Here is a 25,971-nt window from a genome sequence, read left to right as displayed (position 1 = left end):
AGAGGGTGTCAGATTATTCTTAGAGCACCGCGCTAGGATGAGCACCGACTCCGCGTTCCTCCTTTTGTGATTCCCGAATCGCCACGAAAGGGGAGAGGAGAGTAGGGTTGGGGGGGGTGGGGGGCGGCGGCGGCGGCGGCAGCGGCAGCGGCGGCGGCGGCGGTGGACGAGCGAGTCAAGACGCCGAAGGATGTGAGGGGGGATGCGGGTGCTTCGCAGCGGTGGGATCGCCTCTGAAGCTCCAGCGCGGGGTGTGATTTCAGCACCGGGGGAGAGGGGACAGCTCCCGACGCCGCAGCGCGCACCGGCCGAGAGGAAGGCACGGATTTGTTGCGGTTTTTTTTTCCCTGCCAAGGTCAGTCTTAAATGAACTGAGAGGAGAGGGGGTGGGGGGTGGGGGGGAAAGCCAAAAAAGATGTGTCGGACTCTGCTGTCGCACGCCGGTTTTGATTTTTTATCCGAAACACGCGGAGGCTGAGCGGATTCAGTCGATGTGAAAAGAAACGTTCATGTGGCCGTTTTCAAACTGGAAGTCTGGACACAAGTGCAGGTTAGACGCAGCGTGGATCTGTTCTAAAAGACTGCCTTATCTTCTCCCTTAAATGTCTCCATCTGTCTCGGTTTGGGTTTTTTTCTCTCTCTCTCTCTCGCTTCGCATTGATGGAGACTGAATCCACAGCTCGCGTGTCTTGAAGCCGGGAATGAATCGTCCACGCTAAAAAAATGCTGCTTTGGATTGTTCTGCTGAATGCGGCTCTTTGTGTTGCCAGTGGAAATGTTACAAGGGACGTTTGTAAGGAGCAGATATGCTCTTGCAACGAGATCGAGGGGGACCTGCACATAGACTGCGAAAAGCGGAGCTTCACCACTCTGCAGCATTTGACTGGCCCCAGCTCGCAGTTTTACCACTTGCTGTTGCACGGGAATTCTCTCTCCAGGCTGTTTCCCAACGAGTTCGCCAACTTTTACAACGCCGTGAGCCTGCATTTGGAAAATAACGGGCTGCACGACATCGTCCCCGGCGCCTTTCTGGGGCTGCAGCTGGTGAAAAGGCTGCACATCAACAACAATAAGATCAGATCATTCAGGAAGAGTACGTTTCTGGGGTTAGACGACTTGGAATATCTGCAGGCTGATTTCAATCTATTGAGGGATATCGACCCCGCCGTTTTCAGGGACCTAAATAAACTTGAAGTGTTAATACTTAACGACAACCTCATCAGCGCGCTACCTATAAACGTGTTTCAGCATGTGCCCATTACGCATCTCGACCTGCGGGGAAACCGAATCAAAACGTTGCCTTATGAGGGGATCCTTGAGCAAATACCGGGCATTGCGGAGGTTTTGTTGGAGGACAACCCGTGGGACTGTAACTGCGACCTGGTTTCTCTTAAGGAATGGCTGGAGAACATACCGCATAACGCGCTCATTGGGAGGGTGATATGCGAGGCTCCCACCAGGCTGCAAGGGAGCGACTTAAACGAGACGTCAGAAGCGGATCTGTGCCCTTCACAGAGCGGCGGCGTGGACACCAGCCTCGTCGCCCCTCCCACCCAGGAGGAGATCTCGGAGAGCGCGGCCCACGCCCCGCGTCCCACGCCTTACAAGCCCGGCGGAGACGCCAGTGGGCCCCCGACGCCTGGCGGCCACGGAGCCAAGAGCCGCTCCAAATCTCGTGAGAACTGGCAGCTGAAAACCAAGCCCACTCCGGTGCTGACAGGTGTGAACGGGGACAGGGAGCAGCTGCACAACATGACGTGCCCCCAGCCGTGCAACTGCAAGCTGGTCGGCTCCAGGCAAGGGCTGGGGGTCAACTGCGAGGGCAAAAAGATCGAGAGCCTCTCCAACCTCAAGCCGAAGCCCCTGGCCGCTCACGAGCTGAACATGAGAGACAACAACATCCACGCGGTGAAAAAGAACCAGCTGCTAGGCTACTCCAGCCTCAACCTGCTCGATCTGGGTGGGAACAACATCAAGGTGATTGACAACAGCACTTTCCAAAACCAGAGCGAGCTCAGGTGGCTGTATATGGATAAGAACTACCTGGATATGCTGATTGCAGAGATGTTTGTGGGCCTTGTGAATCTGGAATATCTCAGTTTGGAATACAACGACATCCAGCTGATCGTGGCAGGTGCGTTCAGCCCCATGCCAAACCTGCGGGTTCTGTTCCTCAACAACAACCTGCTCAAATCTTTGCCCGTGGATGCTTTCCTTGGGATTTCTTTATCCAAAATTAGCCTGCACAACAACTACTTCCCCTATCTCCCCGTGGCTGGCGTGTTGGACCAGCTCAACTCAATCATCCAGATCGATTTGCACGGGAACCCGTGGGATTGCTCGTGCAACATCGTGCCCTTCAAGCAGTGGACGGAGAAGCTCGGGGCCGACGTGATCGTGAGCGACCTCAAGTGCGAGTCGCCCGAGGAGTTCTGGAAGCGCGACTTCCGCTACGTGCGCAACGACCTCATGTGCCGCAAGCTCTACGACAAAGTCTCCCCCACCTCCCTGTCCAAAAACAGCACTTTCACCCTGGACTCGGGGACGCGCTCGAACTCCTACTTGGAGCCGAACAGGGTCTCCATCTCGGTGCTCGTCCCCGGGCTGCTGCTGGTGTTCGTCACGTCCGCTTTCACCGTCGTGGGGATGCTTGTGTTTATTCTGCGGAATCGCAAGCGGTCAAAGCGGAGGGACGGCAACTCCTCGGCCTCGGAGATCAATTCCTTGCAGACAGTGTGCGACTCGTCCTACTGGCACAGCGGGCCTTATAACGCAGACGGGGGCGCGCACCGGGGCTTCGACTGCAGCACGCACCTCTCCACGACAAACGATGCGTAAAGGGACTTTGGCACAATGAGGCGACGCCAGACTGGATTACAAACAGCCACACAGACAGACTGACGCACACAAATGACTAAAAAACGGCAAGAATCGTCCGCTTTTGTGCGCCACGGGCGAACACAGACTTGTTTATGTCTTGTTTCCTCCAGTTGAACCAAGTAAGTCAGTCAGCCTGCTGCTGCACAGGCCCCCACTCTGTAATATATGTATATGCCAAGCACCCCTGGCTGAGAACCCCCCACCCCCCCCTCCCGCCTCCTCCCTCCCTTCTCCTCCTCCCAGTTCTGCTATTTGCCGCAATCGGACTACGGATCTGTGCGAGACAGAAAAGAGGGAGAGAAAAAAAGGAGCGAGAGAGAGGGGGAGAGAGAGGGTGTGTGTGTGTGTGTGTGTGTGCGCGTGAGAGAGAGAGAGACGGAGGGATGGAGAGGAAAAAGCGAGGACCTGGGGAATGGTGCACGAACGCATGAATGTAAATGTAAATACTCGGACCGATGTATCATAATCTGCATGATGATATTTCGCATGGTTTCAACACACACACGACGGCGAGGAACCATAACCACCATAACCGACAAAGAAGCAAACTCGACCCTTTCATGTTATATCAATATGACAATATATAGATATTAAGAATTATATATGACTATTACAAAGTGCCATTTCTCTATTTTTTGTGAACCTGCAGTTAGGATTTGTATTTGTTGTTTTAAACTTGTTTGGAGAAAAGAGAAAAAAAATATCAATGCCGGTTGATGATGACCATGGGAGAGGAGAGGCGGGAGTGAAGCTGTCAGTGCATGTTCTTTTTTCTGTTTGTTATCATTTTGATTGTCGATAAATATTGGGGTTATTTATACCGTAACTAGATGACGCAGATTAAATCCGCGTCTGCGCAGTCATCATCTCCTTTATGAATGTAAAACTGTGTTATTTTATGGTGTGCCAATTAATTGTTGACTTTCAGATATTCAGACATGCAGATGAGCATGACCAATTAACGTCACTCAGATGCTTATGCTGCAGAGTTAATGTAGCTAAAATAACAGTTCTGTGGTTTTTGTGTGTCAATGAATATAGCCTGCTTTGGGTGAGAGGAAGAAAAAAAAACAAGTCATTTAAATGGGGGGTTTATACCATCATATTTTTTCAACAACTGAGCAAAGGAGTGTTTTCAATTGAGCTCTGTAGGTATAATTGGATCTATGTAAACAGCGCAGGTAGACTGATTTAGATTAGAATGCTTTTTTTAATGTCAGAAAAAAAGTATTCCTCCACAAAAAAAGCTTATGGCTATGATTCACTTTCATCATATTGTGAGCTTTTGTAAAGCCATCTAATCTTGTCCAAATAAGAGAACTGAAACTCACTGTATTTACTACAAAATGTGCTTGAAATAGGCTGTTTTATTTTGTTGGGGGGGGGGGCAGGGGGAGGCAGGGTGTGTGATTATTGCTTTCTAACAAACGGGGGCCATGAAGAACTCAGCATGATGTGGCTGTAGAGATGTAAGAGGTGTCTCGTTCGCTGGCTGGGAGCAGAGACAAGGTGCACACACACACACACACAGGCACACAGGTACAGACACACAGGTACACACACACACGTACACACACACACACACACACACAGATGATTTGATAATGCGAGATGCCTTTTTCGATTCAGCATTTTGAACTTGAGATCCTCTTCTCTCTGGGGGGGGGGGTCGTGCAGTGTTTGTGGTGGCGGCGCCACGGCTGAACACCCGTTTTGCAGAGCTCAGCTGTCGGGCCTGCTGCTTTAACTGGAAGTGGATTTGAGGAAGAATTAAAAAAGAAAAAAAAAAAAAAAAGCATTAAAACGTTACAGGCATACTTGCGGTATTCCAAAATTTCTCCATTCTGTAACTTCTCTGCAGTGTCTGGGTCTGAAACAGATGCCAGGAATGTGCAATTTGCATTATTTTTTTATTTTATTTCTTTGAATTATGATGTAAAGTTTCAGTGCTGATGACGTTGCCAATTGACTTTCCTTAAGAAACCCACTCTAAGATGCCTCATTTCAACGGGATTTCAGCATAATTTGGCAAAAAACCTGAGACGCCAAGGCCATGATGAGAGTGTACAGTGTTGACGTGAGATGGGCTTTCACCTCCGAACTCCCCATCACCCTCCCCCCTCTCTCCCCCACTCGTCGGCCTGCAGTGTCTCCCCCAGTATACAGACTAGTGCTGTCCATGGTGCTGAATCACTCCCCCTTTCGCTTTCTTTGTCTGCCTGCCCCTTGCCCCGTTTTGTTTGTGTGCGTGTGTGTGTGTGTGTGTGTGCGAGGACAAATGAGAGAGCAGTTGCGTGACCACTTGCATGCGTGTGCACACTTCCCCTTCCCCTCCCCCATCCCAAATATGTAACCACACGCAGCTTGACCTTGGGGACTAACATCTCAAACACTCATCATTACCACCACCACCATCATCATCATCATCAACATCACCTTCCTGCATTTTTTTTGCCCCCTCGACTCCCGTTCCCCGCTTTTCTGTCCAATCACAAACGGGGGGAGAGGGAGGGGGGCGGGGGCTGATCGGGTTAACTATGTGTCTCTTCTGTGGAGTATTACTGTGCCACAGCCCACTGATGATTTGTCATAATTTTCAAACGCTGTGTTTCAAAGTTACATTTATATGCTTTGCGATATTTGACCTGCTTCTATTTTGTTAAATAAAGTGTGGTTGAGGTTGAGTAAAAAAAAAAAAAAACTGACATTTGCTTTTAGGAATTTTCATTGTCTGAGTTGCTGCAGTGAGAAATGTTTGACTTCATTTTGCACACAAAAACAAAAACCTAGCGAAGCACACTGCCTTCTGTCTTTGGCCTTCAATATGAGAAAAAAGTCAAAAAAAAGGTCAAATTGATTTTATTTAATTCATGTCTGCATTGTCTTCATATTATATCATCTTTAGATGGTTATATCATGATTCTTTGGTGTTAGTTCCTTTGTACCCTGGAGAGAAAATGACACATTTAGACTCTTGCTGCAGTGCCGGCTGTGTTACCACACAGGGTCCAACACTGCAGCATGAATGTGGATGCATTATTTCCTTTTTGGGGAGTCTATCTATCGCAAAATCCAAGATGGCAGCTGTGTGAGCATCCAAAATATTTTACAATAATCCTGCCTGGTGCGCAAGAAGTCAAAATTCAGGAATCCTATGAATGTTAAATGAACAGAACATCATTGCACTAGCATCCTGGTATGGGGTTTAATCCCACCGCTGTTCTCCATTGTAAAAATATATGGCTTCCTATTACATTTAATAGAAAAATGCAAATGTCATGAGCAGCACACTTTCCATTATATTTGAGAATAGATCTTCAAAACATTACACTGCGTTTGAATCCATTAGAGGCTGTTCTCTGTCAGGTGCTCCGGTGCTGTAGTCCTGTGTGACTCAGGATATAACAGTCGGGCCCATTCATTAATGCGGTGGATAATAGCTGTTGGAAACAGCGGAGTGGAGGAGCCTCTTTTGCACGCTGGGCACACAGCACTCCAACACTGCTGTGGCCCAGCAGGCCTGCCGTAGCTCGTGTGATAGTGCCCCCGAGGAGCTGGCAGTTGATGCAACACTTCCAGCAGGGATAACATCATCCGCGCACCTCATACGTTCAGCTTTGGTGTAAATCTCAATGGTGTCACTTCGGTTTAAGTCAGGGCCATTTAATCCTGAGGGCATGAAAAATAGTTTGTGTCTGTGTTCCTGTATTTGGAGGCTGTGCTTTCTCTGCTTCAGGGTTACTTCTCAGAGAAAAAAGTGTACCTGTGGCTAGTTTACTCTTCAGCTGGGATTCCCATTACAGCCTGAACACCCACTACTAACATTATCTCTTGTTTTTGTGCTATCCTGGACCCATCTGCATTGTTTATTATGTTGCATTCGAGTTCGCTGGGAAAAGATAACTTTGCGCGAACATTGCTGATAACTGGCTGCAAGGTTTTAGCATTTGAAATGGAAGGCAGATGGAAAAAAAGAAAGAAAAAGACAGAAATAAAGTTGGAAATGATCTGTCATACATGACAGCGTGGTGATGGGAAAATCAATCCAAAAATGGAAACACCAGCCTGTCCCTTTAATCTGCGCTGGAGCGTCAGTGGCTAGCTTTTATCTACACTCCCACTGGTCGGATCCAGTGTGTCTGCTCTTGTTTTAGCTTTTGTAAAATAAAAATCCCCCAAAGATGCTTAGCTTGAGTATCAGGCTTTGATGTCAGCTTTGATGAAAGTCCCATGTGAAGGGTTGCCAGTAGTCCCGCACTCCCAAACTCTGCAGCCACCGCAACCCCTTGCTGCTGGTTTTAGTCCATGGAGTTGTGTAGCAGTGATTATCTGGCATTATCCCCACGGATTTCTTGGTGTTACTCCCAGATATTATTATTAGCCATCCGCTGCAGAGCACTTAGCCTATAAGTCTCAGTGGTTGGGTTTTATTAGTTCTTTGTGGGCCACAATAGTTATGGAATACCCCCCATTCTTTACTGCTGTGCTTGGAGTCAGGGCCAGTGATTGACTCTGCACGGGAGCGATAGTGTTTTACATGAAAGGTGTGACAAGCAGGCATTAGCTTGTGTAATCATTGGGCTTGTTAATACGCCTTTCGATGCACAAACATATCCTCAGAACATGTCCAGCATAATTACATCAAAGCGAAATCTTTAGAGGCTAAAAATTGTTTGTGCAGGGTGGGATTTTCGCCTGTGGCCTTGGTCAATGTGCTCTTTCAATACAATCAACGGCACTGATTTTCAGAGTGGCTAATCGCTCTTGTATTGTTGTGCGCTTGGCTTTATGACAACCGGTCTGGAGCTGGAGAAGAGTGGAGGTTCAGACCATAGCCTGGCTCTGACAAAGCAGCAGCATATGAAATACTTCCAGTGCAAGTTGCACACTTTTGAAGCGGTGATAGGAGCTCAAACATGGGCATAGAAATTAGAGGATGCAGGCAGTTCAGGTATGTCAAACCTGACTCATTCCCCCACGTCTGCCAGACAGACTACGGAGCAAACATCCAGAGCAATTAAAAGGATCCCAGCTCATAATTGACCCAGATCTGGTGTCAACCCAGCGTGCGCTGGCCCACGTCAAACCACCGAGCAGGGCCTTTAATCAAGATGAGTGAATGGCCTACCGAGTGCTTCCTCCAGCTCTAAGTAATCCTCTTCTTCCAGCCCCCGCCGATCGATTATCTCATTGATTTCATTTAGCGGCCACACGCGTGCTCCATCCCTCACTGGCATTTCAGGCATCATGTGGCTCCGCCTGATCTGATTACGCTGCTCAAACGGCTGCCACGGCCGCAGCGTGGAACAGCTCGTTCGCAGCCATGAAGTCAGGATGGGTGAGCTATGCTCATGTTGCGGTTGACTTTATAATCTCAACAAGCCTCACCCTGCACATACAAGTGGGAGGATGTCTAACGTGTCTACACGCCCTTGACAGCCTCAGAAACTTTAATTTCCTGAATCTATCTCCGTCTGAACCCGAGGAAACCTGCCCTCATTGCTTTTCACAATTATATCGCTGGTCAAAGAACAGCTTGTAACCGGGCCAAGGGTTGTTTGGCCTATTGAGTGCTCAGTAAGAGCCTGTCCAAGTCCAGACACATCGCATATATCTACCTTCCATGCACTGGGATTTGTGCATCCAGAGATCTCCTCTCTTGTGGGCCAAGTGGCATTAAGGTGCTGATGAGGGTGCACAATGATGCTCTAGGTAAAGACTCGGTTTGAGGATTACAGAGCTCGAGCACGTGCTCGTGCTTCAAGCAGCCAGTCTCGTTAATCAAAGACATAATTTCGACTAATACAACTGGAATATGCAAACTCTGGGAACCAAGAAGCTCAAGCAAAACCTGGCCGGCTTTCTCCTCTTCTCAACCCCGTTTATGAAAACCGGTTGAAAGAAAAGCAGACAGTGCACATAAAAAATTCAAAGAACCTTGGAGGCCCTTTCAGGTGATTATAGGGGCTTTCAAGCACAGTCAAGGTAAAAATGCTTTCTTTAGTGCTGCTACTTCAGGCATTGACCAAGTCCAGAACCAGGACACACACCTACAAAAAAAGCTAACCTCTCTGTGATCTCAAAGATACTGGGAGCGCACAAGGTACTGAATTTAACGCGGGGAGCAAAACATGCAGAAAAACATGCAGAAAAACATGCATTAGATTTGTTTTTCAGTGTTTAACTATGGTGGGTGTCTCCATGACTCCACAGCTGTGTTGTCAACAAATTATTTTCACTCAAATATAGATTTTTTTTCCCCCTTTCGTCTGACCTCATTAAAACAACATGTACAGCAGAAAAGTACTGAAGTGGTAACTCATTGCTTGGCCACAAACTGGGCTTCCAGGCCTGCAGACAGTTTTGAAATGCGCTTTGCATTCATAAAAACAAAAAGTCATTCAGGGACAAATCATGAGATTCTACAGAGTGACATTACTTCTATTGTGATCATTTACAACCCTGATTCCAAAAAAGTTGGGACACTGTGTAAAACATAGTCAAAAGAAGGAACTTGCTAATCCTTTTTGGCATTTTTGGATTATCCCACAGGTAAACAGGTTGATTGGCAGCAGGTGATGGTGCAAGGATGGAGCGGGGTTCACCACTTTGTGAACACATGACTGCACAAAGGATGTTACTACATGAGCTCAGGAACACTTCATAAAAGCGCTGTTGGTAAACACAGTTCAAATTACTGAATTTTGTTTTTATTTGTTTTATGCACATTTCAACTTTTACATTTTTTGGCATCAGGGTTGTAGACCCCACAGATTTCTCACTGATGAATTATCTAATACAAAACTTCATTAACACAAGGACATATTCGGAATTTGGAAGAAACGTCTTGCAGACACAGTACTAACAGGATCAATCACAGTTGCAGAGCATGTCAAAATCCACTGTATTGCTTTTCTTAGAGCCCAAATAGAACTACTGCAATATTTTCTGGAGTAAACTTTTGATCTCATCAATTCATAATCACGCATTTCTCTTAATTTAGGAAATGGTTTCATGGTAATTAAAATGTCAAGCCTGTTTTTGGGGCTCTTAATGTGAGTGCGGGATCCATCGCAAATCTCAGAGGAGGGGGCGGGCTGTCAAAGACTAAGTGGGCGCTAACCAACCAACAACAAAGCAGGTCATTCCAATACAAAAGCAAAGCAAGGCAATTGGACAACTTTCTCTGTTGTTACCGACAAAGATGGAAAAGAACTGGACTTTGTAAGTTGTGACAAATGTGCAAAAGTACTGAAATCCAACAAATCTGGCACCTCCGGGTTGAGGCAACATACCTGCCCCATTCTCTGTGAAAAGCTCTGTGGAGAAATGGGTCGCTTTGTTGACGTTGTTCAACTCATGGTTAAAGTAGCATAAATATGGCAAATATGATGCAAAGGATGTTCTGCCTCACCCGACCGCTGACATGTTGGAGGGAGAGCATGGTTGTGCCATGACAACAGATGTGTGGACTGAGGATAACCACGAGACATCGTTCATATCCTGCACCACAAGCAACGACTTCACTCTTATTTTGAGGGTGCTGTTCTCAGCTCCCTCTGACGCTGGTCAGGAAACTGCTCTTCCATAAACCCCATGCGTGCTGCTAACTGGCCGAACCTGCCTGGACACACCAGGCTCAAGAGTGGTGAGTGACGATCATTCAAACTCATCCTGCAAACTCACTTCGCACTTTGAAACAAAGTGTTATGGATAATGCAGAGGAGGAGAAAAGAAGAATACAGAAAAACACATCGTCAGTGTGAAGAATACAACTAAATTAGACCGCCAGTCCTGATTGGTGCATGCACTTATTGCACTAGTAATTATGCACCACAGCGCCACATTATTACAGACAAGTATGCATTTGCTTGTGAATACTACAAGGCAAAATCATGTGTTTTCCCTGCAGAATAGGGTACAGGTGCATGCATGAATGGCTGCAATGTTTGCAGGAGCGAGAGGCAGTGGTGGAATGCATCGCTTGCACCTGAAATCTCACAATCGGTTACGTTAAATAAGCTTTTCTCTCATTAACAAATCAGTGTGATTAGATACGTTTGTTAGTTTCAAGTGCAAATTGTCCAGTTATCGTGTCAAAATAATTACAATCATGAGTGCAGCCTTAATAACGAGTTGACAGTCTAATTGGTTGTTGATTTCACTCATCAAATTATGCTATTCACAAACATTGCCATCTTATTAGCATGCAATTCCCAGCATGCCTTGCATTCAGGTTAAAATTCACCAGAAAGCCTTATTTCAGCTACATGATGTGAAGAAAGTTACACAACGCGGGCAGTAATCAAACTTAAGGCAACGCTGGTGGGACAGGAGACGCTGCACTGATTAGAAACAGCTGCCCGTGAGGGATCAAGCCTGATATGATGGCGATAAAACTACAAATGAGCTTAAATAAGTTCTTTTATTAAACGGAAATTAAAATGGACACAGTGTGCAGCTTTGACCTTTAATAAAAACTTAAATTAGCAGAATTTGTTAAATTTCCTAACTTTGAATCTTAATGAGGATTGTTGCCTTGGGAGCTTTCTCAGTTTTTTTTTCACAATACGCAGAGCCATGCAATCATATTTTCCTCTCAAAAAACTGCGATATTGGTTGGTCTGGTTGGAGGCTTTAAGAATACCGAACGGCAATATGAGCACATTTCCATTATTAACTGCGATTTAACTTCATGTTTGTTTCACACAAGTGCGCCACTAGGCTTGACAGACACGTTGGATGCTTTGTGACTCAAGCGGTGCCATTTCAAGGAGAGTTTAATGGAATGGAATAACCTTTAAGACATTACAGGGAGCCAGATTACACCTAAATGCATCATTTCCGAAACAAGCCTCCCTTTGTGCCTGTTGTGAAGCTACCTGGAGGTGATTTGACCTCCACTTCACTGAGTGGAAACATGCAAGATGAAACATTTGCATTGCCACGTGCGGTGCTGTGCAGAGAGCGCTTCGCCACCACTGGGCCCCCATACGGCTGGGTCTGATACGTCAATGTAAAATGTCAATATCATGCGATGTTGACACACATAAGACAAGATAAACTTTATTAATCCCCAGCTGGGGAAATTCGGTAATGTGGGCTTAAAGTCTGGTCAATGGGGGAGGCTCGCACATGCTGACGCTTTAAAATCCAGCTGCGCACTCAAATATGTGCTCCGATTGAAGGCCAGTTGCAAAGAACAGCCATAGCTGAGCTTAAATGAGCTCTAGAAATAACTTTCTGGGGGACAACTTTCAGGTAAAGGTTTATGAGCAGTGAAACAGTACGTTGTGACTGGTGTGACATGAGCAGGCTTCCTTTGCATCTAAACGGTGCTTTAGAAACAGGATGGCGAATGAAATCTAGTCAAAGCGCATTGGAAATGGAAAATGGTAAAAGGCGCCACGGAAAAGGTCATCCTTATTTCTCTCCCCCCCCCACCCCCCCCCCGTTACTACATTGTTTGCCCTCCGCCCGACTCCCTCCGCACCATTGCGACGGCTGTGTTTTGATTTTTCACTCCTTTGTCGCTCTCTGACGACCGGCAAATCGATAGGCTCTTGGAGACAGGGTTGGGGGGGGGGGGGGGGTGGGGGGTGGATTGACTTCCCTCACACCCACTCTATTTAGCCTGACAGTTCGAGGCGGCTCGCGACAAACACATCATCATCATCCCCGCCGCCGCCGCCACCAACGAGCAACAGTTCCAAAGCAACCGCTGACATCAGTTGCTGAGCGTTTCCTCCGATTTTGTGTGCACCAGGCAAATAGCCCACATGTGCCTTCATTCCTCTTCGTTACAGGTAGTTACAGCAGCAACTGTGCTTTTGTAGCTTTGTGTGTGTGTGTGGAAAAGACAAAATGTGTCACAAGACTCGCGTTTGTGCTTTCACTTTCTGCTGCCACTGCTTTCCAAGAAAAGTTCTGCCTTCCCCGTCTTCTCATCGCCTGAAGGACTTTTCTTTTTCTTCTTTTTCAAAACAAGAGCACATTATTCCTCTCCCACTGTCTCTTTTGTATTTAGTTTTAGACGGAACGTTGAGTTGTTGCTCGGCACCCCGGGCTACACAGCGATGGTTCCGCGCTCGAGCACAAGAGGAGGTGACGAAACGGAGCGAGCCACGTGACGATCAACTGGGCTGCTGTTTGAGAAGATGTTACCGCCAATTAATCAATTGTTCGGTTTAGCGTCATTTATTTCTGGGCTTTTCTGGCCGCCAGCTGATTTCCGGCCTTTTTTAGCTGTTAAATGATATTTCACAGCATTTTTTTTCCATGTTTCTAAACAGAATCAACAGACATGGCAGAAATATTACCCTTGACCTGCCCCCCAGTGCACAAGCACACACCCACACACAAAAACACAAACACATAAAACCTCTCTTTACTCTCTCTCTCTCCTGCACACGCAGATGCAAATACAAATGCACGCTGGATAAATGTTGTCCTTAACCTGGCGCACTACAACCGCGCAGCAAAAGCCAGCTGGGTCAACAGATGCCCCGGGCACTCCAGCCCGCTCTCATACGACGAACACTGGAGCCGTCGCTCCGTCTCCGAACATGCGCGACCACATGCCTGCACATTTGGAGCTGTGGTGCAGCAGCCGACGAGCAGATTATGAGGTTTTATCTTGCTTTGCGTCCGGCGCAGGGAAATTGCAGCAAGCATTACACAGCATGAAAGCAATGTCGCAAATGCAGAACCTAACATGAGCACAGTGGAGGCAAAAACTCCCTGAGTTACCAAATGGCACACTTTGCAGAACAAACGCAAATAATATTACCTCATTTTTTAGACAGAGGTGCTGCGTTTATGTAACGGCACACAACGGAGGTGTGAAAGACCCAAGGCCACACAGCTCAGATCAAGTATGCTTCAAAACGTAACAAGACGTGTCTTTTAAATTGCAAAGCATGTCCTCAGATTGGTATCTCCGCCTCCTTTGTGCTGGTTTTTCTCCATCTGCATGACGACTGGATAAAAGCACTGGCTCTGTCCCAGCTCTCCCCGTCAACCGGTTCCTTGTTTTGAGTCATTCTGAGTTCGGGAAGCCCTCCAAAGCGATTGCTACAAGGCGTAGTGGTAGAACAACTCCACTATGGGATGACACACCACTCACAAGACATGACTCATATCATCAGAAGCCAGCAGTGGGAGGGAAAACCACACATAAAGGCTGATGACAAGAATGTGGGGAGCCAACTTTTTAATGTTTAATGTTGCATTCCCACCCTCTGGTCAGCTTTTTTTTTTCCTTTTTAGGGAGTGTTATTTGCAAAGTAGTACGGGTTACGATCTGTGCAGAATGTGCTGAAAAAGCCCAGATTGGAGAGGAAGATGGAGGTAGTTTTGATTTGGGACAGCGCAAACCTGCAATTATAAAGCCGAGGGTTCAGAGAAGGAATTAGAGAGAGCTGCAGCTTTTTAAATATTGCATTTAATGTTTAACATATAACATTTTCACCGATAAAATAAAACACTCATTTCACTTGTTGCACTCCTCGTGGCTGGATTTTCCCTTTAGCCGTATAATCAAATCAACAAGCTCTGCTATCTTTTCCCACGTTCGTCTGCTCTCCGTTGACACTGTCGATAAAGCTCTGACATAAAGCACGGCGTGTCTGCAAGGGGCTGTGGTTAGCGGTGTGGCGAACTGAGCCGGGCCAGTGATTGTGTTTAACAAACACGAGCAATAGGAGAAGGCCTTCGGGAATAGCTGTCGCCTGTTCTGAGTGAGGCGCGGGGAAGGCTTGGGGAGGGGGAGGCGGTGGTGGTGGGCGGAGGAGAGCTGATTGCATTCATTGATGGAGGACAGGGAAGGGGAAGAGTGTACAGATGGCATATGATTGGGCGAGAAAGCGAGGTTAAAATAGTTCATTTTCAAAACCCTTCATTTTGTATATCATTCTGTATCACTCCATATTTACATCCCTGCACATGCAGAGGCAGGGCGAAGCATCATACAGGAGGCACAGGGAGCATCTGCTCGGCGCTGTGACTCAGAATCCATCCAAGACTGAATTAAGTTGAGCGCTTTGTGAGAAGCACACAGAGCCAAATCAGATTTGATGGCTAATGTAAAGGCGCAGCGTGCTGCAATATGTACACCTGCGCCACGTTCTAAGGAGTTTAATCCACCCAGAAAGTTGAAAGATGACCCAACTCCGCCTCTTCCAGTTTGAGCGCGCAAACAGCTACGTGCGCTAGCAGCAGCTGGCGAGACTCCACCTGCAAGAGGTGATTCAGAAGTGAGTGACGTCCATTAGTGGCGTTGATTCCACTGACCTGGGACATCGCGCGGCCATTAACAGTCCACGAGTGTCAGCGTGATGGATCAAATGATCCACCAGCTCATGCATCGTATGAGACGACATCATCCAGACACATTATATGGGTCACATGTTAATACCAGTTATAAATGGGGCCTTGGTTACTCTTATTATTAGATGTAGTATGAGGGTCTTAGTCAATGTTTTTATTATGAACACACAGACAGGTACAAGCTATGGGCAGAAGAAGCTTAATCGTATAAAATCGGATCAATATATCGATTTAAACTGTGATTGCTGCACAGGTCAAGTACGATTATATTATATATCACTTAAATGTCCTGGAACTAGCAGATTCTCCTTGGTGTTTCACTCCCCTTGCAGCACAGCGTTGGCCTGAGGCAACACTAAGGGGGATGAGAGGGACAATTTTGATCACCGATACGTTATCAGAAAGCCTAAATCTTGCCAAAAATAAAAAGCATGACATATTTTGTTTTATGAAAAATGACAGAGGTGTGCAGAGACGTCATTATCTGCATCTGTATTTAGGTAGAAGACGATTTACACTGGACGTCACATTAAAAACAGGCAACTGTTGTATTTTTGAACCAAATATCCACTGGCAATGCAGCTGTTGTGCCTTCAAAGCATCAAACTGATTAAATATTGGATTATAATTAATCCTGAAATATATTTCCACATCCTCATACATGCATCCAGATTCTGTTTTACAGCAAAGACACATACAAATATTATTCCAGTGAGCCCTGATGTCCAAACCAACAATAAAAACCATTTGTAGGGGCTGATTTTGCAGCCTGTGCATAACACTGATTAGCAGTTTTACACACACACACACACACACGCACGCACGCACACAACAGCCTTCCTCTGAACAGCCTCACTACAATTAACCACAAGAGAGGAGAGAACTCAATTCAATTAAGCACAAATATCCAATTATACAGTGAATAACAGCTGTGGACACCACGGCGGGTGCGACAAGCAAAACAAGGCTTCAGAAATGAAACAACTGGCAGTTTAAGAGCGGAATCAAACATCACCAAAGCAGACAACACAGTTGTGGAGACGCAGCACAGACTCTGCAGCGGCTGCAGAAACAAACGCGCATGAAAGAAAACGGAGCTGCACGGTTTGCACACGCCTCTGCAGGTGTTGTACTCACCTGTCTGCACGTCATTCTCTGCGCTTCTTGCCCCGCAAAGTCCTCAGCAATCTGCTCCTGGCTTAATTTCTTTGCTTGACCAGTCCTTCCAGTCTGCCTGTCCCAATGAAACCGGTCCGCGTCTCTGTCCCGCTGCGCCCCGCAAAGCTTGCAAACATTTTGGCCTCACGTGCCGCAGGGAAGACGCTGACGAACATTGCGCGCGCGTGCATAAGTCCACGCTGGAGGACGTACCTGCAGGTCGCAACATCTCAGGTGTGTTTGATTTGTGTCACTTGGCGGTGCTGGCCGGGTGGTGCGTTAAATCAGTGACGAATTAAGGTACTTTTTTTTAGCTACACCAAGGAACAATAATGTTAATAATGACTCCATCCTGAACTTTAGGGATTTATTGTGCATTTCGTGGCCTCTTCACTACCTGCTTTGCCCAGCTCGGGTGAGACTGGTGCATAATAGGTCATCATCAGATAGTCTTTTTCTTTTTAAAATCAATCGTGATTGTTGAGTTGATACTTTCACAGGACTGCCAGCCTTGGTGGATTTCGTCATGTTAGGCGCCCATGTTGACACGCTTGCCCATTTTTTCTGACACCTAAATGAAAAAGCCCGCGCTTTCAATTACAGGTGCCCCTCAGAGGCCGGTGCCCGGCTGGCAACCTGCGTTTAGAGTAAACCCAAAATGATGAAAATGCAGCACACTGTTATCTGGATGCTTTGAACGGGTGCACGCGTCAGTCTCTGCGAGGAGTCTTGGGGAAACTGTCAGCGAGGCCGAAAAAGAGACGATTGAATATCTGTGAGGGGCAGTTCTTCAGGGCTCAGTCACTTTGGATCTTGCCATGATATTCCCTGAGATGGACAGCAGGTTGGGTGCCGATTACAATGGAGCACATCTCCTGTCCAATGGCCTTTCCCCAGAAAAACGAGGGAGGGAGGGAGGGAGGGAGAGAAAGAAAGCGAGCCAATCTATAACCTGTCACTGTCTCTCCCTTGATGGCTGGATGATGGATGACTGCATCTTCTCTAACAATACCAAAACACTCCCTGCGTGGGAGGCCTTTTGCGCAGGGGCAAGGTAAGAACTTTGTTTACGTTCATGAGTGTGTGTGTGTCTGTGTGTGTGTGTGTGTGTGTGGCCAATTAGTGTTGTTTTTTTCATGTAAGCTGACAGCTGACATTGTGCCATTACATGTATGATGTGACACTTGGCTCGAGGGTCAATCTCTTCCACTTTATGCGTTGGTGTTCGGGGGTGGGGGGGCGGAGGAAGGAACTTGCAATGATTTTTTTTTTTTTTTTTACCCTGAATGCTGAAGCTGCTCCGCGCACCCCAAACTACCGCTCAACTCACAAGCCGTACAAATGATCCGTCTCGGCCTGTGTGATCTCCACAATACCCACAGTCGCTGATGTGACGCATCTCGAATCAGAAAATCACCCCACAAAAATCAGAGATGATGAAAGCCTTCAGCGCTGCACAGTTGGCAGAGAGGATGGAGGGGAGGGGAGGGCGGGCTGCTGCCTCCCACTCCTTCTCTTGTTCAGGCTTTGGGGCCTCTGCTGGGTCTCCAGGCTTCGGCTCTTTCTCCTCTCTTCCTGTCTTCATTTCTGACTCTCTCACTCGCTCTGTTGCTTTTCCTCTCTCGACCTTTTTTTTTTCTCTCTCACCCACTCTTCATCCCTCCCCATCCGGTTCCCGGTCTCTCCCAGGGGCTTAATTTATGGTGTGGAGCTACAGAAACATCGGGATGGCAGCCCACACTCTCCTCTGCTTTGTTAGCTTGCTAGCTCGTTGGCTGGCTCGGTGAGTGGCTGGGTGCGCAGGATGTGTGTCCATATGCCGTTCTCATGTCACACTGTATGTGCGCTGCTTCTCAGGAAAAAAAAGAAAAAAGATGTTTTTCTTCTCTCCATTTTTTCCACTCTCATTATTTTGTGTGCGGCTGCTTTCGTGTGTCTATTTTTACAGTCGTAGTAAACATCAGCCCATTTCATGTGTGGCCTGCTTTATGCCATTACCACAGATGCATTCAAAGCTAAATATTCAGTGAGCATGAATACAGATTTAAAGATCAACATTAACCTTGAAACTTTGGAAAGTGGGTGCTGTATGTCAGAGAATACTAACTATGACGCAACATAACACATCTTGCAGGCAAAATTCTTTCAGTGGGTTGATTAAAAAATAAAAAGGTCGTCATGCTGATTCAACAGCGCTTCAATGCCATCACTCCCAGAGAAACAGTAAAAATGTCAAATATGCAAACGTTTATTGAGAACATATGTTTTCAAGGCCTTTAAATCTGCATATTTCTTTTGATTAATTGCGCCTAGCGATTGGTTCTCCAGCTTCTGTGTCAACTGAAAATGTAAATATGCATTCATCGCTTGCTGCTGATTGGTTAGGATAAAATAACAACTGCGCCAACAAGGAAAATGGTCACACGAGGCAAGAGTGAGCCAAACTTAAAGGTCAGTAAGTCTGATTGTCCATCCATGGATGTTGGATTGGCCTTCTTCACACAAAGACACATTCAGTAATTATAACAAAGATAAAGTTTTCTGTTTTTTGTAGTTAGCAAATCTGATGTTTGAGGCTGATGGTCAATCTGGCTCATAATCTTGAGCATTTTATTGTCTTACAGGTCTTACAGGCAGTGGGTGTTCTGAGGAGGGACGAAGGGGGAACCATGCCCGTGGTGAGCGAATTTACCAAAATGCATCACCGTTGTTAACTTGCCACCCCCAATCCCTTAATAGTAGAGGGAGTGCAGGGGCAGAGGAGTTGTTTAGTGTAATATGTTAGTCTAGTCTGCCTGACTCATTGATTCTGAAATCCGTGGCGCTGTCCGTGGTGCTTAAGTAGCAGATCATAGAGACACTCTGCCTGTAGTATTCCTAACACAATCCTTCATTGACACCTGTGCTGCTGGAAGCCCGCCCCCAGACTGAGCCACCTCCACAAGGTGGGCTCGGCCACCCCCCGCCTGTTAAAATGAACAAAACCTCTCCTGCTTACATGGGCATGCGAAGGTGAAGCTGGCAAGTGATGGAAGCCATGGGCGGGTGTCTCCCCTGCCCTCCTTTTCTTCGTCTCCTGGTTGATGGGAACAAGACAGGCAAGGACACCCAGAAGAAAATTAATTGAAACCCGTGCGGGTCCCAGCGAAGCCTCGAGCCGAGGTCCTGAATTGATCAAAGGGACTAGCGGAGTGGCTCACGCCCACGTCGCTGGAGCGGCTTTGATTTCACACAGACGCTCGCACATCCCACCGCCAGATGTATTATATAAAAAGGTGGCTGGTGCACTTCTACCATATGAGGTTCATTCATGAATGAGCACTTATTATGCATGACCTGGGAGAAATGGAGTAAGCTGCCACACATCGGCGGTGGAAGTCAACGAAAATAGCGCATGACAGAACAGAAGATTGGCGACAGCAGGAAGGGTGATATAAGAAATATGTCATGTGGTGATAAGAGGTGTTTGTCGTGAGATTAATCACATTACTCGAGTACGAATTCACTAGAATACTTGATTTGAAATACTCTCTTTGTGAATATTTGGCTTTAATTCAATGCTAGACCTGTCTTCCCATCAAAAGGATGCTTCAAGACAGTTTCCACTGTGGCCTTTCAGCTGCGCAGGGTTTTGAAAACCCACACATTTTTTTCTGGAAAGCCTTGTTCTGACAGATTAAGATGAACTAGACAAGACAGGGTTCCAACAATGCCCCCCCCCCTCGCTCTGGTTTGTTCGAAAGCTCGCGCAAGGATGGCAGCTTGAGACTGAATGATGGCGAGGAGCGAAATCTGGATTCAGGATGAGTGTCAGGTTAATATTCTCCTGCTCTCCGCCGCGGCAGTAATTCATTCTCGACTTGTGGCACGAAAGGAGACATGAAAGCCTTTTCCTTCCCTCTCCTCTGTTCTCATCAGTGGGAGCCTCGCACGCATCCTCTCGATTACCATCGCTCATCTTTTCTCTTTTGTTTCTCCCCTCTTGTCCCCATTCAATCCATTTTCATTTCCCCCTCAGTTCCCTTTACAGCTGCTTTCATTTCTACCAGATCTCTCAATCTTCCCCAGCCCCTATTCTACACCCCTTTCAGTCTTTTCACAAGCTGTGTCTCACTTCCTCCACCTGTCTGCCATCTTTCTCCCTTTTCTTTCAACCTTCCGTTCTTCCCTCTCCCTCTGACTCTTCCCTTCCCACACTTCTTCCTCTTTTCCTCTGCATATTCTGCCTGTTTCTTTCTCAACGTGCACTCACTTCCACTCTGTCAAATGCAGCCTCTCCCTCCCCCCGTTCTAAGCAAAGCCCTCCACGGACCAATTAAGTTCTCCAGCCTGACGTCTCTTCCAGCCCTGCACACTTGGGCCGACCGGACAGTTCAAGTGGTTCAAGGGCATATACAGGCACACGAGACAGATTTAATAATGTGGCCTCAAAACATGTAGCTTTTTTAAAGTGTGTTTAAAGTGCGTCCGTGCGGTTCACTGACCCACCGAAGAACCTCATCTATAAAAACTCTCTGCGAGTGGCCTCGTTTATAACAACGCGTTTGGACTCATCTTCCCCGGAGCTCATCCCAGGATCGCCTCCACAAGAAACGCTTTGCTTCGTCAATTCAAAAACAGCGTAAGCAAGCTGCGAGTGCTTTGTATTAGTGTACTGCGCAGTGGAAGAATCGCCCAATGAAAAGGTCTGAGTCGAGAAAGAGGCCCTAACACAGCAGAAACTGTTGTTGGTGGAGAAAAGAAAAGAGAATAAAACTCTCTGGGCGTATTACACAACACACCAGGGTACTGTCACATTTGCGTGCAGCTCATTTCTCTCGCAATACTGGCAGTGACAGTAAGAAACATTTGTGTGTCAGCCCTGCGCACAGTGTCAGGCGCTGAAGTTTTTCAAGTGACATTCAAAGCTAAAAAAATAACAACTTAGGCGGGATGAATGCCTGAGCAGGCACTGCAGTATGTGATCTTAAGAGGGAAATAATGGGTCTAAGCTGTAATGATATCACATAGCAACCTCAGGTGGAGATTGAGAGGAGACAATTGGGGATCGCTGCATGTGTGAAACCCTGCTGTAGCTTTTTACCACACAAAAGCCACCCAGCAAAAAAAAAGAAATAAATAAACAGTGTTTGGCTTTCTTATAAACTTGTCACATTGCCGAGAAAACCGTCGCAGAAGCTCCCCGAAAAACACCTGATTGACAGTTCAAGCAACGAAGTTGGGTCTGTTGCTGAGCTCTCTCACCGCAGTCAGACAACTACCTGCTGAACACAGATGACACACTAGCAACCATCCAAAATGTCAAAATCGGCTCCCATTAACGCGGAGGAAGCTGCGTGTCAATTAGCATTACTAAATAAAACGGAGCGATTCAGAGACGGCTCAATAGATCTTGATTGGAGCGAGAAAGCGAAGCTTGGAAAAGAAAAAGTACATTCAAGATGTCACGGTGTCAAAAAAAAAAGAAGGTTTTGTCAAATTTAAACTGGCAGACTGAATTAAAAGGGCCTGCAGGTACAATGGCATCATTAGCAGATTGAGAGTGTGGCTGAAAATGGCTGAGATGTGTGTTTGCTTTGTACTCCACCGCATTCGCTTCGAAATCAGGTGAAAGTGCAGGTTTTCAGCTTCAATTTGAGATGAACAAGGAACATTAGCCCTTTTTATACACTGCCCCCCAATTTCACAGGACAGAAAGTTACAGGGGAAGTTAACATATGCTTTAATCAACGCAGCGTTTAAGGGTCACATTTGTTGCACCTCATGACTTGGTTAAATAAAAGGTAAATGGACTGGATTTATGTCGCGCTTTTCCAGTCCGACGACCGCTGAAGGCACTTTTTACAACACAATTCAGCCATTCACACACCCTCCCTCTCACACTTTCTGATAAGTGGACAGCCGCTCAACCTGTAGGTCAGCAGACACTTAGTTTGGCGAGGCTCCGCCATGCCTGTACTGCAGCCATCTTTACTTCCTGAATGCTGATAAGATAAGATAAGACTTTATTAATCCCCAGCTGGGGAAATTCAGGTGGTACAGGCAGCAGGCAAGAGCAGTCGGAAAATAACAACAGAATAGAGAAATACAAAATAAAAGCTGGCTATATATGTGTACATTTTATATGAAGAACTATAAAACATATGTAAATATGTATATATATATATATATATATATATATATATATATATATATATATATATATATATATATATATATATATATAGCCGCTAAGAACTATAAAAATATTGCCAAAAATGTCAAAAATTGTATAGAATATTTACAGTTTTAACAGAAATTGCACACAAATTGAATTTGCACATGGTGGGTATGGATAAAATAAGTCCAGCATTTCTACTATTGCACAGTAAGTGTACTGTGTCATGCAGGGGGTGGGAGGGGTTGTCAATGATGGATGTCAGTTTTGCTAACATGCTCCTCTCACCTACATCCTCAGTGGTGTCCAGAGGGCAGTCCAGGACAGAGCCAGCCCTCTTCAGTCTCTTTCTGTCCCTCTTAGAGCTTCAACAGCCCCAGCAGACCACTGCGTAGAGGACTGCTGATGCAACCACAGAGTCATAAAAGGTTTTCAGCAGTGTCCTACATACTCCAAAGGACCTCAGTCTTCTCAGCAGATGGGGACAACTTTGACCCTTCCTGTACAAGGCATCTGCGTTGGTGGACCAGTCCAGTTTATTGTTGAGGTGGACAGGCGAGAGCCACCACTTCACTGTCCTACAGCTAAAGGACGATGACTCCTACACTGTTCACCTAACATAGATATGAAAACCCATAAATACCCCTAACACTTAAGAAGACAGCTCTTGAAAGCTATAACTTTATCAATTCTGGTTGATTTGGTGACACCCGTGGCTTCCAAGGGTAACTGCAAGTGCATTGAAATAAGGAAAATACAGAAAACAGCAGCTCATATTGTCATCAAATCCCATGAAAAGACCAAAACTAACAATATGCATGTATGTCAGTCTTTTCTGACTTCTGACTTCCCTCCTCTGTGTGTGGCCCCCTGCCCCAAGCCCATTACTTTCAACTGAAGAGGTAATTCTTTAAAGTATATAGTTCAATTCGGAAAAAAAAAGTCCCAAAACAGCTGGGCACTGTGGCTTGTAGCAAGAGTCACTCAGACAGGAGTAAATAGTGCGGATTAATACACATTTGGTGCACAATTGAGTTTTTTATTTAAAAATAAACAAATAAACTGCAGCGTCAGTGTTCAGCTTAATAAAGAAACATGCTACCCAGGGCAACACTGCTGTTTGTGATTGCTGGATTTGGTGTTTGCAGGGAATTTCTTGACTTTGAGAAAAATATAGAATTTTGCTCATCCTTTATGGATCACAGCTTTAACCTCGTCGTCAGTTTCATTTCAAATCCAGTCTTCTGAAGTTGAGCCAGAACAAAACTCAACTATATCGCTGCTTTCTGCCTGACTTTTGCCAGGAATTACTGCGGGGCCCTCTGGAAATGCGATGCTGCAGGCCCAAAACAATGAAACATCAATGAGGCCTGTGTCCAATTGATAATCCCAGTCACATGCGCAATTGTCTTTCCTAAAACATCCGGGGCTGCTCACGGGCATCTACCCGAGACGACACCAGGAACACACTGTACAATATCATCACACTTTGCGCAGGGACAGATGTCTGCAACAATAACAAACCACCGCTGCCGCTATAAGCTGCTGGCTATGAGCTGCGAGTGGTGCAAAATATCACCCAGAAGCTGGGAAAAGTTGAAATTCGGAAAGTCAAGACTGTGAAGGAAACACTGAAGCTAATCTCTTTCAAACGCCTTGAGTCACGAATGAGCCGAATCTATATTTAGTCGGAGAGTTTTAATTCCAGGCCCCGGTGTGATGTCACATCATCGATTTCCTCTCCGTGCCTTTCAGAGCAGACAAAGCTCCCAGAGCGATTGTTTGTTTGTTTATTTACTTTGGGCTTTTCATTTTTTTTTTTTTTTTTTGGGGGGGGGGATTTGCTTCGTCATGGTCGGAAGAAAAAGGCAACAACCAAAAAAAAAAAAAGGACACATACAGAAGAAGGGTGAAGGGGATGTTAAGACTTGGGGTAAGACGGTTATACAGAGAGGCACATGATATGGGCGAACACACACACAGGCCATCAGCCTAATTACTCGCGACAGGGAGGGGAGCTAAGGGAAACAGCCACAGCCACGGCCACTTCCACTGTGGTGCACCGCTGGCAATATGCCCTATTTATGCATTTAACACACACATGCACACACACAACCACAAATTAACATATTCACGTCAGTGTGCGAGGGGGCAAAAAAAAAAAGAAGCTCAGCTCGAATACACACAAACACGTGGACGCAAAGAGGTGCAGAAAGGGGAAAGGAAATTACATGGGTGGCGGTGTTTTCGTTTACGGTGACTCGGCGCCGCGGATGAACCACGTGTGCTGTAATAGAGATAAAACGCAGGCGCGTTTGCTCGCACCCTCTTTTTTCAAATGAAACCACACACACACACATACGCTGGAATGATGCCTAGTCCTGGGGCACAGACCCTGCGAATCTTTTAATTGGATGTGTGTTTTGACAGGCTAATCTCAAGAACAGGGCACTATCTGCCCACCAGAGTCTTTGTATATTCACTGGAGGACCGCACAAATGCACCCATAATGACTTTAATGAGTTGTTGGCCGTATCTGTTCACATTTGTGCGTCCTTCTTAGTCGCACACATGCATGCGCGATTCCTTTTACACATGGAAATCTTCAATTCGCAATAATCCCTCTCGGAATCATTGAAGCCAGTCATTTAATTTATCTCTCTCTGGTTTTGCACCTGTCGTTCTTCATTTCTGGCACAAACGATGACAAAGACTTTTCTAATGTAAGGCAAACACAACCTCGATTCAGGAAGTTCATTAATTCCAGTTTTACTGCAGATTTGAACTATGAATCCGCCGATCACAGCACTTCCATCACAACTAATTTAACATCTGTTGCTGGAAACGCTATACTGCTCGTTTATTCAGCTTCACTGGTTGACATCCTGGCATGCTCATGCTAACAATGTTTAGCACGGTCACCACCCCAGCTGTATGTGTCAACGTGCTAATATTAGCTAATTAGCACAAAACACAGCATCAGACGGTGATGGGAATGTGGTTAGCTTTGTAGGTATTTGACAAATTGTAATTCTGACCTCCTGCTGGCACTGGAGGGGACCAAAGTCAGTCAGATTCATCCTCTGGAGAACATGAATGCCTGCTCCAAGCTAAAATAACAGCTATTGAATGGATTGATGTGGAATTTTGTCCAAAGGGGTGCCATCTCTGGAGCCGTGCTATGAGTGTGGCTACAAATGTAAGTGAAGTGAGGTTCAGTTAATCCAGATTTTGAGGATAAAGAGAAGGTAGAGGAATGTGCATGTCAATAGCAGCGGAGGCACTGCGACACTCACACACACAATTTATTTCCTGGCAATAGCTTCACAAACCTTCAACTGGACCACATCTGAAAGCGTTCATGTGGAAAGTGCAGGCAATAAGGCTTTGTCGGGCTGGCACATATCATCCTCCACGCTGCCTGATGCACAGTTGGAATGGCGAGTGAC

At 46.3% G+C, this 25,971-nt stretch overlaps 1 protein-coding gene across 1 annotated transcript; it reads left to right on the top strand.

The window, feature by feature from the left end:
* Window positions 1-723: 723 nt before the first annotated feature.
* Window positions 724-2,838, top strand: LOC121627486 (SLIT and NTRK-like protein 1). Its single transcript, XM_041966411.1, has one exon. It carries the CDS (start codon window positions 724-726, stop codon window positions 2,836-2,838), a length of 2,115 nt encoding a protein of 704 aa, XP_041822345.1.
* The last annotated feature ends 23,133 nt before the right edge of the window (window positions 2,839-25,971 follow it).

This window comes from Chelmon rostratus, chromosome 24 (genome assembly GCF_017976325.1).
Source record: "Chelmon rostratus isolate fCheRos1 chromosome 24, fCheRos1.pri, whole genome shotgun sequence".
NCBI classification, from domain to species: domain Eukaryota; kingdom Metazoa; phylum Chordata; class Actinopteri; order Chaetodontiformes; family Chaetodontidae; genus Chelmon; species Chelmon rostratus.
This window is presented reverse-complemented; position numbering and strand designations above follow the sequence as displayed.

What these genes read in the sequence shown, in the direction of transcription:
- LOC121627486 (XM_041966411.1), top strand. Translation starts at nt 724, where the DNA reads ATGCTGCTTTGGATTGTTCTGCTGAATGCGGCTCTTTGTGTTGCCAGT.